The 12,836-nt window shown below is 57.4% G+C and overlaps 1 protein-coding gene across 2 annotated transcripts; it reads left to right on the top strand.

Annotated features, from left to right (window-relative positions):
* The first annotated feature begins 514 nt into the window (after nt 1–514).
* TRIM47 (tripartite motif containing 47) lies at nt 515–5,071 on the top strand. 2 transcript variants are annotated; one of them, XM_065910553.1, is made up of 6 exons: nt 515–1,316; nt 2,291–2,386; nt 2,684–2,914; nt 3,083–3,281; nt 3,752–3,826; nt 4,114–5,071. In XM_065910553.1, the coding sequence occupies exons 1-6, from the start codon at nt 615–617 to the stop codon at nt 4,752–4,754; spliced, it is 1,944 nt and encodes a 647-aa protein (XP_065766625.1). In that variant the 5' UTR covers nt 515–614; the 3' UTR covers nt 4,755–5,071. The 2 variants fall into 2 exon arrangements, with proteins under 2 accessions (XP_065766625.1, XP_065766626.1); XM_065910554.1 differs by having other exon boundaries at nt 516–1,316; nt 3,755–3,826.
* Nucleotides 5,072–12,836: the final 7,765 nt, after the last annotated feature.

Raw genomic sequence — 12,836 nt, 5'->3', positions numbered from 1 at the left:
GATTTGGCTGAGCCAGGTCTTGGTTGTGGCACGCAGGATCTTTGATCTTCCTTGTGGGCTTGTGGAATATCTAGTTGCTTAGTTGCAGCATGTGGGATCTAATTCCCTGACCAGGGATGGAACCCGGTTCCCCAGCACTGAGAGCGCCGGGAGTCTTAGCTACTGGGCCACCAGGAAGTCTCAGCACTCAGCAACTGGGCTAAAGGGGCTGCGGAGGGGTCTGGAACGCAAAGGTGCCTGCCTGACACCGGGCGGTCGCCCAGCCCCTCTGGAGGCCCTGGCTGGCCATGGGGTGGACTCCCATCGAGGGTCATGGAGGGGTGAATTCCTCCCCTGCTCTCAGTGCGGCCCCTCCAGGCGCCTTCTCTGCCCTCCCTCTCACTGCTCTTTCCTCCGGGAGCCCCTAGGGGTCAGACTGGGGCCCAGAGGCCACCCCACGCTGTCGGGCCGGGGCCGGGTACAGGCCGGCCTTTCGCGTTGGGGGGCGGTCCGAGCCGCGGGCGGGCGGGGGCCGAACCCTTGGCCTCTGTCCCAGGGGGCGGCGCCGCGTCGCGAACGGTCCGGGTCCCTCCCAGGCGCGAGCGGCGCAGGCGGTGCGCCGCGGCCGCGGAGCCATGGACGGGAGTGGGCCTTTCAGCTGCCCCATCTGCCTGGAGCCGCTCCGGGAGCCGGTGACACTGCCCTGCGGCCACAACTTCTGCCTCGCCTGCCTGGGCGCGCTCTGGCCGCACCGCGGAGCGGGTGGCGCCGGCGGTCCCGGAGGCACGGCCCGCTGCCCTCTGTGCCAGGAACCCTTCCCCGACGGTCTCCAGCTCCGCAAGAACCACACGCTGTCCGAGCTGCTGCAGCTCCGCCAGGGCTCGGGCCCGGGGCCCGGCCCCGGCCCGGCCCCGACCCCGACCCCGACCCCGCCGGCCCCGGCCCCGGCCCCCGAGCCGGCAACACCCAGCGCGCCGCCCAGCGCCCCGGAGCCGTCGGCTCCCTGCGCGCCCGAGTCGTGGCCGCCCGGCGAGGAGCCGGTGCGCTGTGATGCGTGCCCCGAAGGCGCCGCCCTGCCCGCCGCGCTCTCCTGCCTCTCCTGCCTCGCGTCCTTCTGCCCCGCGCACCTGGGACCGCACGAGCGCAGCCCCGCGCTGCGCGGACACCGCCTGGTGCCGCCGCTGCGCCGGCTGGAGGAGAGCCTGTGCCCGCGCCACCTGCGCCCGCTCGAGCGCTACTGCCGCGCCGAGCGCGTGTGCCTGTGCGCCGCCTGCGCCGCCCAGGAGCACCGGGGCCACGAGCTCGTGCCGCTGGAGCAGGAGCGCGCGCTCCAGGAGGTAGGGCGCGGGCGCGGCGGGCGGGCTGGGGCGGGTGATGGGCCTCGCGTGCCGGCCGAGGACCCCTCATTGCTTTGCCATCCTTCATTACCCTCTCTAACCTGAGGATCTCTGCGGTGCTTTCCAGCCCTGACGGTCATCCGCTCGCTGTGGGACATTCCTCTCGGGATGAGAATGGGGGTTGGAGGGACCCAGTGAGAGCTCGAAAAGGATGCAAAAATCGGGCTGGAAGACTGAGGCTGGGGTGGAGCCCATGGTGGGGGGAGGGGTTAAGGGAGCCAGGTGGGGTCCGCAGAGTCCCCGGCGGCCGCCGGTTCCGCTCAGATCTGCCTGGGCTGAGGGTCTGGATGGGTGTGGCAGACGACAGGCGTGCGGCAGAGGGTGGACCGAGCACACAGACCGCTCTGTCCGGCTCTTCCGGGGGCTGGTGGGGGGCGCATGGGCTGTCCGGCCCCGTTACCTCCGCCCCCAGTTTCCTTTGGCCCCCGGCCTGGTCTTGGCGCCTCTGGCCTTGGGATTTTCCGTCTCTCCTGCCTGAAGTGGTGACTCATAAGGCCCAGGGGATTTGCCCGGAATCCCCATTTTTCAGGCTTGGACTGGGGACACAGACTCTTGGGGGACAGTGATTCCCAGACAGTTTGAATGGCGGCTTGAGCAGGGCCCCTCCTCACTTTCTGTTTCTTTCCCACGGAGGGAAGTTCTCAAATCACAGTGAGCAACATGGAGGACCCGAAGGGCCCTGGACTTGCTCACCAGTTAAAGAGGGGGAGGCAGGCAGCCCACGGCCCACCAGTCTACCCTCTCCCAGGCATTCAGAAAGGGCACCGGCCTGGGCTTGAGACCCCTTTGGTATATCATCACCATTCCCAGTCCACCTGGACCCAGATACCACTCCTGGTCACCCCCACCTCCCCCTTGGTGAGGCACGGGACCCTACTTCCAGACCCCTTTCTCCTCGAGGGTGTCGTCCACAGGCCGAGCAGCCCAAAGTCCTGAGCGCCGTGGAGGACCGCATGGACGAGCTGGGCGCCAGCATCGCTCAGTCCCGGCGCACGGTGGCCCTCATCAAGGTCAGATCCCGTCCGCCCCCACCCCCGTCCACCCCTGCCTCAGGCTGCCGGTGCTGTGAGCTTTCAGCATGGCACCATCCACCCCAGAGAAGCCCATGCCCAGGGCATGGCCCGGCTCCACTGAGCACGCCCGCCTCCCCCCTGGCGCAGACCCAGGGCAGGTCAGGATGGTGCCTCTGTCCACCCCCGCCCTCAACAAGACACGGTGGGAAGGCGGGGGTCTGAGAAGGTGGCCAAAACGTCGTCGGGGTGTTCTCTGTCCTCACTCCCCGCCCCCCACCCCACCGTCCTGTGCAGAGCGCAGCCGTGGCAGAGCGGGAGAGGGTGAGCCGGCTGTTTGCCGAGGCTGCGGCCGTCCTGCAGGAGTTTCAGTCGGAGGTGCTGGGCTTCATCGACGAGGGGGAGGCGGCCATGCTGGGCCGCTCCCAGGGCGACCTGCGGCGGCAGGAGGAGCAGCGGAGCCGACTCAGCAGGGCCCGCCACAACCTCAGTCAGGTCCCCGAAGCCGACTCGGTCAGCTTCCTGCAGGTGAGCGCAGCTCCGCGGGCGGGGCGGGCAGCGAAGCTGGGAGGTGGCGCGGGTGGGGGGGTGGCGCCGCCATCGGGGCTGTGCCGGCCTCCTGGCAGAGCTGTCTGTCTCCTGCCCGGAGGAGCTGCTGCAGCCCGGCTCGACCTTAAGGGCGTCTGTCTGGCATAGGAGCTCCTGGCACTCAGGCTGGCCCTGGAGGAGGGGTGCGGCCCCGGGCCCGGACCCCCGAGGGAGCTCAGCTTCACCAAGTCCTCCCAGGCTGTGCGCGCCGTGCGGGCCGTCCTGGCTGCGGCCTGTTCCAGCCAGTGGGAGCAGCTGCGGGGGCTGGGCGTTGATGAAGACGAGCTGCAGAAGCCGGGCACGGAAGGTGGGCGCCCCCCGCAAGTGACTCACCCTTCCCCAGTCTCCCCGCACAGGGCCCCAGGCCCGGTGCCCGCTCAGGAGTAGAGGATGGAAACTGTGCCTAGCACAGGGTGGGACCCCAAATCCTGCCAGGGACTCGAGCCACCACCCTATAATCACGAGTCAGCTCCTTTGGCCACAGCCCAGGGGGCAGAGAGGGCCTGGCCTGGCACACCCTCTGGCTTCAGAGGGGCTAAAGCCCAGGGAGGATGTGGAGCGGGGCAGGGGTGGGGAGGGGGCATAGAACAAGGACCAGGCACTCGTGTGAACACAGGGTACTGTATTTTGGCATCTGCCTGTCCCCAGGTGGCCTGGGGTGCTGGGAGGATGGAGGAGGAGGAGGATTTCAATCACAGGTTCAGAGGGGGGTCGCCTCGCGCAGCCCAGCCCCAGGCAGCTAGGGAGACCGCCCTCCCAATGACTCCTTTTCGATAGCAGATGCTGAGTCCCAGGACCCCGACAGCACCAACAACCTAGAGAGTGAGGCTCCCAGGGATTACTTCCTCAAGTGTAAGTTGACACCTGGGCTCGCCAGGATGCTCACCTGGGTTCTCCCAAGGCTGCTGGGCTGGGCCCTAAGTGCCCAAGGACCGGGATTCCTGTCCCCGGTTCAGGGGGTGAACTAGGTCAGCTCATGGGGGGGCTCCCCGCAGTGGCTGAATCGTGCCGGTTGCAAATGACAGGAGAGGTGTTTGGGGGAGGTGGGCCCCTCGGGGAAAGGCGGGCCCCTCGGGGAAAGGCTGCCCCATCTGACCCTGGGCCTGAACCCCGCGTTTCTCTCTGGCCCGTGGGGGCAGTTGCCTACATCGTGGACTTGGACAGTGACACGGCCGACAAGTTCCTGCAGCTGTTTGGGACCAAGGGCGTGAAGAGGGTGCTCTGCCCCATCAACTACCCCGAGTCGCCCACCCGCTTCACCCACTGCGAGCAGGTGCTGGGTGAAGGCGCCCTGGACCGGGGCACCTACTACTGGGAGGTGGAGATCATCGAGGGCTGGGTCAGTGTGGGGGTCATGGCCGAAGACTTCTCCCCACAAGAGCCCTACGACCGGGGCCGGCTGGGCCGCAATGCCTACTCCTGCTGCCTGCAGTGGAACGGTCGCAGCTTCTCCGTCTGGTTCCACGGGCAGGAGGCACCCCTGCCGCACCCCTTCTCGCCCACCGTGGGGGTCTGCCTGGAATACGCCGACCGAGCGCTGGCCTTCTACGCCGTACGGGATGGCAAGATGAGCCTCCTACGGAGGCTGAGGGCCTCCCGGGCACGCCGGAGTGGCACGCCAGCCTCCCCCGTCGACCCCTTCCAGAGCCGCCTGGACAGCCACTTTGCAGGGCTCTTCACGCGCAGGCTCAAGCCCGCCTTCTTCCTGGAGAGTGTAGACGCCCATCTGCAGATCGGGCCCCTCAAGAAGTCCTGCATATCCGTGCTGAAGAGGAGGTGATGTGGGGCCCGGGGCCTCCTCCCACCACTGACCCAGCTCCCAGGAAGCTTGCTTCTCTGCACCCCTGGTTTGAACCAGAGAAGGCACCAGCCTCGGACCCACACACATTCCCCAGCCTTCTCATTCCTAGAGGCCTCCACCTTCTGTACCCAAGGCCTTCCACCACTCAGGGAGGAGGCCCCCCAGACCCTGTCCCCCTGCAGGCCTTGTTTCTGGGAGAAGGCAGCTTGGACATTTCCAGGCTACCCTGATCCCCCCTCTCCCAGATTCCTGGGACAGTGCCTGGCACACAGTAGGTGCACAATAAACATTTGGTGTATGAATGACTCCCTTTTCTATTCTTCTCTTGTGCGTGCTCAGTTGTGTCCCACCCTTTGTGACCTCATGGAATGTAGCCCTCCAGGCTCCTCTGTCCATGAGATTTTCCAGGCAAGAATACTGGAGCGGGTTACTATTTTCTCCTCCAGGGGATCTTCCCGACCCAGGGATCAAACTTGCGTCTCCTGTATTGGCAGGCGGATTCTTTACCACTGAGCCACCTGGGAAGCACCCTTCTCAGCAGCCACCAAGAATTCCCAGTACTTCTCATCTTTCCTGATCTGGTCTTGAAAGGCAGGAGAAGGGAGCAAGACCCTGGTCCCAGGATTCCTACTGGGCGGTAGAGCCCTGGCCCAGGAAAAGGAGGCTAAAATAGGGTGCCTACCCTTTGCACACCCCCTACTCCCAGGTTCTGAACAAGGAGAGCCAGAGGTGGCTTCCCGGAGGGGTCCAGCCCCACAGTCATTCTGGCTGCCCGCGTGTTTGCTTTGGATGGTCTGGTGCCCACCAGCTATTTTCATCCTTGTTGCTATAGCCTAGTTCTGGAACCTGCCGAAGGGTGTCTGCCCAAGATTCAATGCAGACCTCACACCCAGCAAAAGCAGGGCAGGACTCCTGGGTGTGGGCAACGAAGTCGGAGACCTAGAGCTGTTTTCATATGCACACCTTCTCAGCTCATGAGGGCTGCGGCTGAACCAACCCCAGGGTGTGGCTGGAGCTGGGAACGTCTTCCCTAAAAGGACCTGTCTCTTCCTTCGAAGGCTGCCTCACATCTCTGCACCAGCTTCAGCCTGCGTGCTGATTTCAAGGCAGAGAATTTGCTCCCTGAGGCTACCAGCTGCATTCCCAGGCCAACCTCCGCCGCCCGGGGGCTTCTCGGTGACTCAGGTGCACCCCAGCGAGGGCCGAGCCTGGAGAGCAGGGGCAGACAGAGGCTCTGAGCCCCGGGCCTAAGGTCAGGCGGGACAATGGCTGAGTTGTACAGCCAGACAGCAAGGCCATACAAGTCCTGCCCCGGCTGCCTCGCCAGCTAAAAATAGCCCCTCCCACAGAGCCTGCTGGTGCCCACAGCCAGGATGTTGTTTTTCCGGGCGGGGCCTGCTGGCTCCTGGGGCTCTGTGTTCTCGGCACCGTTTCCTTGACAGCCAAGGGCCCCAGCTCACCGGGGCCGTGAGGCGGATGGGGGAGGCTGCGCCTCCACGTTGCTGTGGCAACGTGGACCAATGGGGAGTCCCCTCACCTCCGGAACCCTCCCACCTTTCACAGAGCCCCGCCCACCCCTGCCTGGCAGGCCATCCCACGCCTCTTTTGCGAGAGCGCTCAGGCTCCTGATTCTGCAGGGTCCCGGCATGCCACGGAAAGTGAGTTAGATGGACGAGGCCCCTGCACAGGACTGGTGCTTCCTTCCTGCAGTTCAGGCCTGACTAGTCAGGTCTGCAGCCACAGTGTCCCTGCCACTTGCAGAGCGACTTGGTTATTGTTCAGTCTTAAAGTAGTGTCCGAGTCTTTGCGACCACGTGGACTGTAGCCCACCAGGCTCCTCTGTCCCTAGGACTTCCCAGGCAAGAATACTGGAGTGGGTTACCACTTCCTCCTCCAGGGGATCTTCCCGACCTAGGGATCGAACCCGCGTCTCCTGCATTGACAGGCAGATTCTTTACCACTGAGCCACCTGGAAAGTCACCAGAGTGGCTGCCAGCTTCCAGAGACTCACAGAACCTTGTACACCTTAATCTCAGATCCCAGTGTTAACATTTACAGCTCAGAGCAGGGGACCAGCTCACCCAGGGCTGCACAGCTCACAAGAAATTGGCTGAGGCTGACCCCAAGTTTCATTGTCATCCCCAGAGTATTAGCTGCAACCCTGCACTTCCTGTCTGATTGTAGGATCATACTAGAGCTGGAGAGATGGGGTGTCTGTGAGCGTCTGTGTGTTTCTGGGTGTATCTCTTTGCCTATGTGTGTGTTTAGGTGTCTGTGTGTGCCTCTATGTGTGTCTGTGCTTGTGCTTGTGCATTAGTGTATAGGTCTGCATGTCTGCCTGGGTGTAGCTGTGTGTGTGGATCCAGCCCCCTGACTTTTCCAACATGCTGTGAGGACATCTGGAGTTCTGAGGAGGGACACTGAGGCAGGGCAGGCTGGCGGGGTGGGAAGGGATACCAGGGGGCCAGTCCCTCACTGCCCCTGCCAACGCTTTATAATCAGAACAGATTTTATGCAAAATGACTGGCAAAAAAGAGAAGCTGTTAAAAAGACAAAGGTTAGAAAACCATCGATCTAGTCCAAACCTTTGTTTACCACCACCAGTTGCAGATGAAAAAACTGAGGGATGTGCTTAGAAATGTCTACACACACACACACACACACACACACACACACACACACACACACACAGGCTCTTCCCAGTGCTGTCGCCTGTGGAAGAGCTGCTCCCAGCGCAGACCCCAGTTTCCACGGCCACCAGAGTCCTTTCTTCCAGAGCGGCCTGAGGCTCTATAGTTTCCAAAGCTCCCATGGGAGCCAGGCCAATGACAGACATTGGCAGTGTGTGAAGAGTGTGAAGGGTCGTCGGAGGCTGCGTTGCTATTAGCCGAGTCTGGCTCCTTTGGGCCAGGCGGGGAGCCAACTGCCACTTGAGCTTTGTTTCTGTGGGAAAATGAGCCCTGAAATTCCAAACAACAGGCTGATCAATGGACTCAAGCATCTCTCCCCTCTTGGCAGCTGCAGACGGCTAGGTCCTGCACCCCTCCCTGCTCCTACCATCCCCCCCACCCCTGATTCCAGGAGGAAAGGGGTAGACACATCCTCCTCCCTCCATCTCCTCCCCTGTCCTCCTGCTCTTCCTCCTCCAGCCCACTCAAGAAACTCACAGAAATGCCTTTCTTCACTTCCCAGGCACAGGGTGAGGCTGGACTGAGACTGTGGCTAAAAATGAAGGCCTGGCCGGGAAGATGGGGCTGAACTGGGAGGGGCGGAGGTTTGCAGTTGTCTCTGCTGTTGCTGGGTTTTCTCCCCTGGGAAGAAGACAGCATTTAGCTGCAGGGTCTGTGTCCCACTCAGCCCCATACCTGTCCCCCAAATCTGGGCTCCCTGTCCACCGATGCCAAATAGGAACATGGAGACAGAATTTGGACGAAATAGAAAGATGGCTCAGAGGCTTCCCTAGTGGCTCAGTGGTAAAGAAGCCGCCTGCAAGGCAGGAGAAGTAGGTTTGATCCCTGATCCAGGAATATCCCACATGCTGTGGAGCAACCAAGCCCAAGCACTGCAACTATTGAGACCCCAGGGTCTGCAACTACTGAGCCGTGTGCAGCTTCTGAAGCCTGCATGCCCTAGAGCTCATGCTGCTCAACAAGACAAGCCACGGCAATGAGAAGCCCGAGCATCGCAACTAGAGAGGAGCCCCTGCTGTCTGCAACTCGAGAAAAGCCCACACAGCAACAGCCAATAAATAATTAATAATAACAATAATAAAAGGAAGATGGCTTAATTCCTCTGCCATGCATGGGGGAAAGATACAGCAGGCTAGCACCTCAAGGACTGTATCCCCCGCCTAGGGGAACTGACAGACATTATATAGCCTGGGTTCCCTGTTTTTAGGGTAAAATCAAAGTAATGAAGGTCTTGTGTTTTTCTTCTTCTTGCGTTATTTCAAAACTGGGTTTATTTGTCTCTGGGTTATCTGCCTTTGACCTTCTTTCTAAAATGCAAATAGCGATAAGGGGTGATTTGCTTCCACAGAGTGAGGAGAGAGGAAGGTGCAGGATGTAATAAACATAGTATCAGGGGGCGATAGGTTAGCTCTGTGAAGGACAAATCTAACAGACAGTACAGATTAGTGACAGGAAAATAAGACTAGGAGTGATTAAGTCTTTCAGGCCCATGTAAGTTTCTTCTCTAGCCTGTTCAACGTTCTCTTTACTTTCCTTGTTCTCAGGAGAGGAAACAATTCATTTCCATTTTTGCTGCAACACACTCAACATTTGATGCCAATGTTCAAAATCTAGAATACGAGGTCACTCCTTTTCTGCACCATCATGTCTTCCGGGAGATGCCTAAGAACTGCAGGAGGTCCTGAGTGGTCCTCGCAGGCCCCACCTGGGTGCAAGCCTCGGTCTGCTTCCCAGCATCCTCAGTGAATTGGCCGGGGAGGCGCTCACAGCCTGAGCACGGAGACAGGTAGGAGGTAGTGTTTGAGGTCCTGGGTACTTTGTAAATGACACTCAGTTTTAAATTTTACTCTGTAATATCTCTGATCTGGCTATAACATAAAGAGTAGCACTTCTCTGCTCCAGCAGTGAAGAATGGTTTTGTGTGTGAGTTCTGGAATCACAAAGTCTGAGCTAAGAATTCCACTTTGGCCATTTCCTAGCCATATGTCTTTGGGCAGGGTACTTAGCCCCCTCTGTGCCTCGATTTCCTCACTAGCAAAATCGGGATAATAATAGAAGCGCAAGGACTTCCCTGTCGGTCCAGTGATTAAGACTCCTCACTTTCAGTGGAGGGGGCACGGGTTTGATCCCTGGTCAGGGAATTAGGATCCCACATGCTGCTCGGCGAAGCTGAAACAATAACAAATAAGTGAAATAAAAATCTGTGAGTCTAGACTGCTAATGATTGGTACTGGTTTTTAAAAATAATAGTAGTAGAATTCAAACACAGATACAGAGAACAAACAGGTAATTGCCAGAGGGGAGTGGGTTGGAGGAGGCAAAGAAACAGGTGGGAGAAATTCAGAGAAAAGCACATAGTGTTTTTTTGAGGATGAAATGAGCTATTTAGGCACAGTGCTTGGCACAAGTCCGGCATAGAGTGAGCCTTCAATACGTGTTACTGGTATTATTCTCTTGAATGCAGTACTCGGGAGTTGTTCCTGCTGTTATGTCCACAATGAGGCTCCCTTTTTCCCTACCCCATTGATGACTATGATGCTCCCCAAAGCACTGTTATTTATTCTGTCTTTCTTCACCAGTACCACTGGCAGCACAGTAAGTGGTTCTTGGAAGCTTACTGGTGCTTACTGGGTGTCATCTGTGTCAACCATGCTGCTGAGTCATACGTGTACATGTCCTGATTCTAAAATATTCTTAAAAATAAATTAAAACGTGTAAACTTATATTTCAAAAATAAATAAAGCTGATACTCTTGGAAATGTTGTCAGTCCTTGGGGAACTCCATGAGTTTGTTCTTTGGGAGCTAAGATTAGCCCAGACTACATGTGTCAGGATGCTCCATGTGGCTCCACCCACTAAGAGGGGACACTTTCCCTCACTCACTCAACAACATGCATTCAGTGTGGAGTGCCGTATTCAGCGCTGGGGATGCCGTGGTGAGTAATCCCAACAGAGATGCTGGAGCCACACACCCGGCCCCATGATAGTAGTAGCTGTAATAAGTACTGCACAAGAAACGGGCAGGGACTCCACCCCTGGGATACACCCAAAAGAACTAAAAGCAGGGACTCAGATGCTTGTAAACCCATGTTCATAGCAACATAATTCACAACAGCCTAAGGGTGGAAACAACCCAAATGTTCATCAATGGACGAATGGGTGTAAACACAGCGTGGTCTGAATACACAACAGCCTTAAAAAAAGACTGAGATTCTGACACATGCTATCACATGAATAAACTTTGAAGACATTATGCTAAGTGAAATAAGCCAAATGTGAAAGGACAAATCTTGTGTGTTTCCACTTATACAAGGCACTGAGAGTAGGCAAATTGATAGAGACAGAAAGTAGGAGGGGGGGTTCCCGAGGACTGAGGGCAGGGGGATTGAGGAGCTAGTGTTTACTGGGGTCAGAATTCCCATCTGAGGTGTCGCATAAGTTCTGGAGAAGGATCGTGAGTATGGTCTCACAATGGGATTGTGCTTAATGCCACCGAACTGCACACTTAACGGTGGTAAGTTTTATGTGACGTAGCCAGTATATTTTTACGCTGAAGAAAAGTTTAAAAAAAAAGAAAGAAAAGTTTTGCCTCTGCTGTATTACAAAACGAAATGAAACACAAATTTTCCAGGGACAGAAATATTTTTAAAAAACGAAATTAGACAGTGGTCATGAGAAGGGGCCCTACAGGCATTTTCAGGAAAGACCTCCCCGAAGGGACAGCTGACGCCTGGAGGGCAAGGAGTGAGCAAGACAGAGAGGATGCGTGTAGGCTCCGGACTGGGCCAAGCACCAGGGACCAAAGTGTTTTAAGGAAGGCAAGTGGTGTGAAGTGGCAGCCAGGCCTGGTGGGGCAGAACCTGGTAAGGATTCTGGACTTTAATTAGGAGGAATGGGCAGCCCATGGCAGGGTTTCACATGGGTAAACAATACAATTGGATTTGAAAGTTTAAAATCACTCTATAGGGAATTCCCTGGTGATCCAGTGGTTAGAGCTCCATGCTTCCACTACAGGAGGCTTGGGTTAGATCCCTGGTTGGGGAGCTAAGATTGCCCATGTCTTGTGGGATGGCCAAAAAAAACACAAAACAACAACCAACCCACTCTATTATTCACGTGAAAAATGGTTTCAAAGAAGGAAAAAACAAAGGGATGAGAGAGATGATGCATCTTTCCAGGGAGATGGAGAGAAGCCTCCCTGCCCCCCACCCCCTCTTGGAAGGAGGACCCAGAAATAGCAGGAAGGGCCCCAGACCCACAGAAGCCCCTCCGGACACCTCCCCGAGCTTCCTCCTGTAGAAGGGTCCCTCCAGACACGACTCTTCGGTGCTGGGGTGGAGACAAGGTCAGAGGTGATGCCTGGGTCTTTCTGGCTTTCTGGGATGTGGGAGGCACAGAGGGGAACTTGAGAGCAGGGGCGTTGTGTAAACACTCCCACAGCAGGAATCACTCAGAACCGGCCTTGCAGCTGTGCCTGGGGATACTGAACTCCACAGAGCAGGGAGGTCTGGATGGGGAACCGCCGGGTGGAGCTCATCTCCATAGCAACCAGAAACAGCCGCAGACAGGCCCTGGCTGGGCTTCCTGATGGAGAAGCAAGGAACCTGTGTTACCGAAATACCCGCGGCCAAAATGACACGCCCTGAAACAGCTCACTTCCCATCACTGGCGCCCCACGTGGCGTCTACCGCTCCAGCTTCGAAGCCCAGCCAACCAACAGCAGATGGCGGAAAGTTGAGGCTTACCAAGAGTTTTCTTTCTCAAGATGATAACTGGCTGAGTGAAGGAAAAAAATGCAGTGTATCGAGTATGAAAAGGCTCCATAATGCTCAGGTACAAGAAATGTCAATTTTGGTAATTTTCCTAAATCATAAAATTTGATTATGAGCTGCCCTTCACTGAGAGGGTAAGAAATTCAATCTCAGGAATTTTTTTTTTTTCGGGTTAGAGGTCTTCCCCTCAGTAGAATGATAGTCTGAGTTTATACAGTGCCATTGGAGAAGGAAATGGCAACCCACTCCAGAATCCTTGCCTGGAAAATCTTAAGGACAGAGGAACCTGGTGGGCTGCAGTCCATGGGGTCGCAAAGAGTCGGGCACAACTGAGCGACTAACACTTACTTACACTATACGGTGCCATGCGATGGAAGGGGGCTTCCTGGATGGTTCAGCGAGTAAAGAATCTGTCTGCAATGCAGGAGATGCAGGTTCAGTCCCTTAACCCCTGGAGGGGGAAATGGCAAGCCACTCCAGTATTCTTGCCTGGGAAATCTCATGGACAGAGGAGCCTGATGGGCTACAGTCCAAAGGGTGGCAAACAGTCGGACACGACTCAGCCACTAAGAAAACAGCACACACATGGGATAGGAAAG

The sequence above is a fragment of the Muntiacus reevesi genome, chromosome 18 (assembly GCF_963930625.1).
Source record: "Muntiacus reevesi chromosome 18, mMunRee1.1, whole genome shotgun sequence".
Taxonomy (NCBI): domain Eukaryota; kingdom Metazoa; phylum Chordata; class Mammalia; order Artiodactyla; family Cervidae; genus Muntiacus; species Muntiacus reevesi.
Note: the sequence above shows the minus strand (reverse complement) of the source record. Positions and strands in the feature narration are given on the sequence as shown.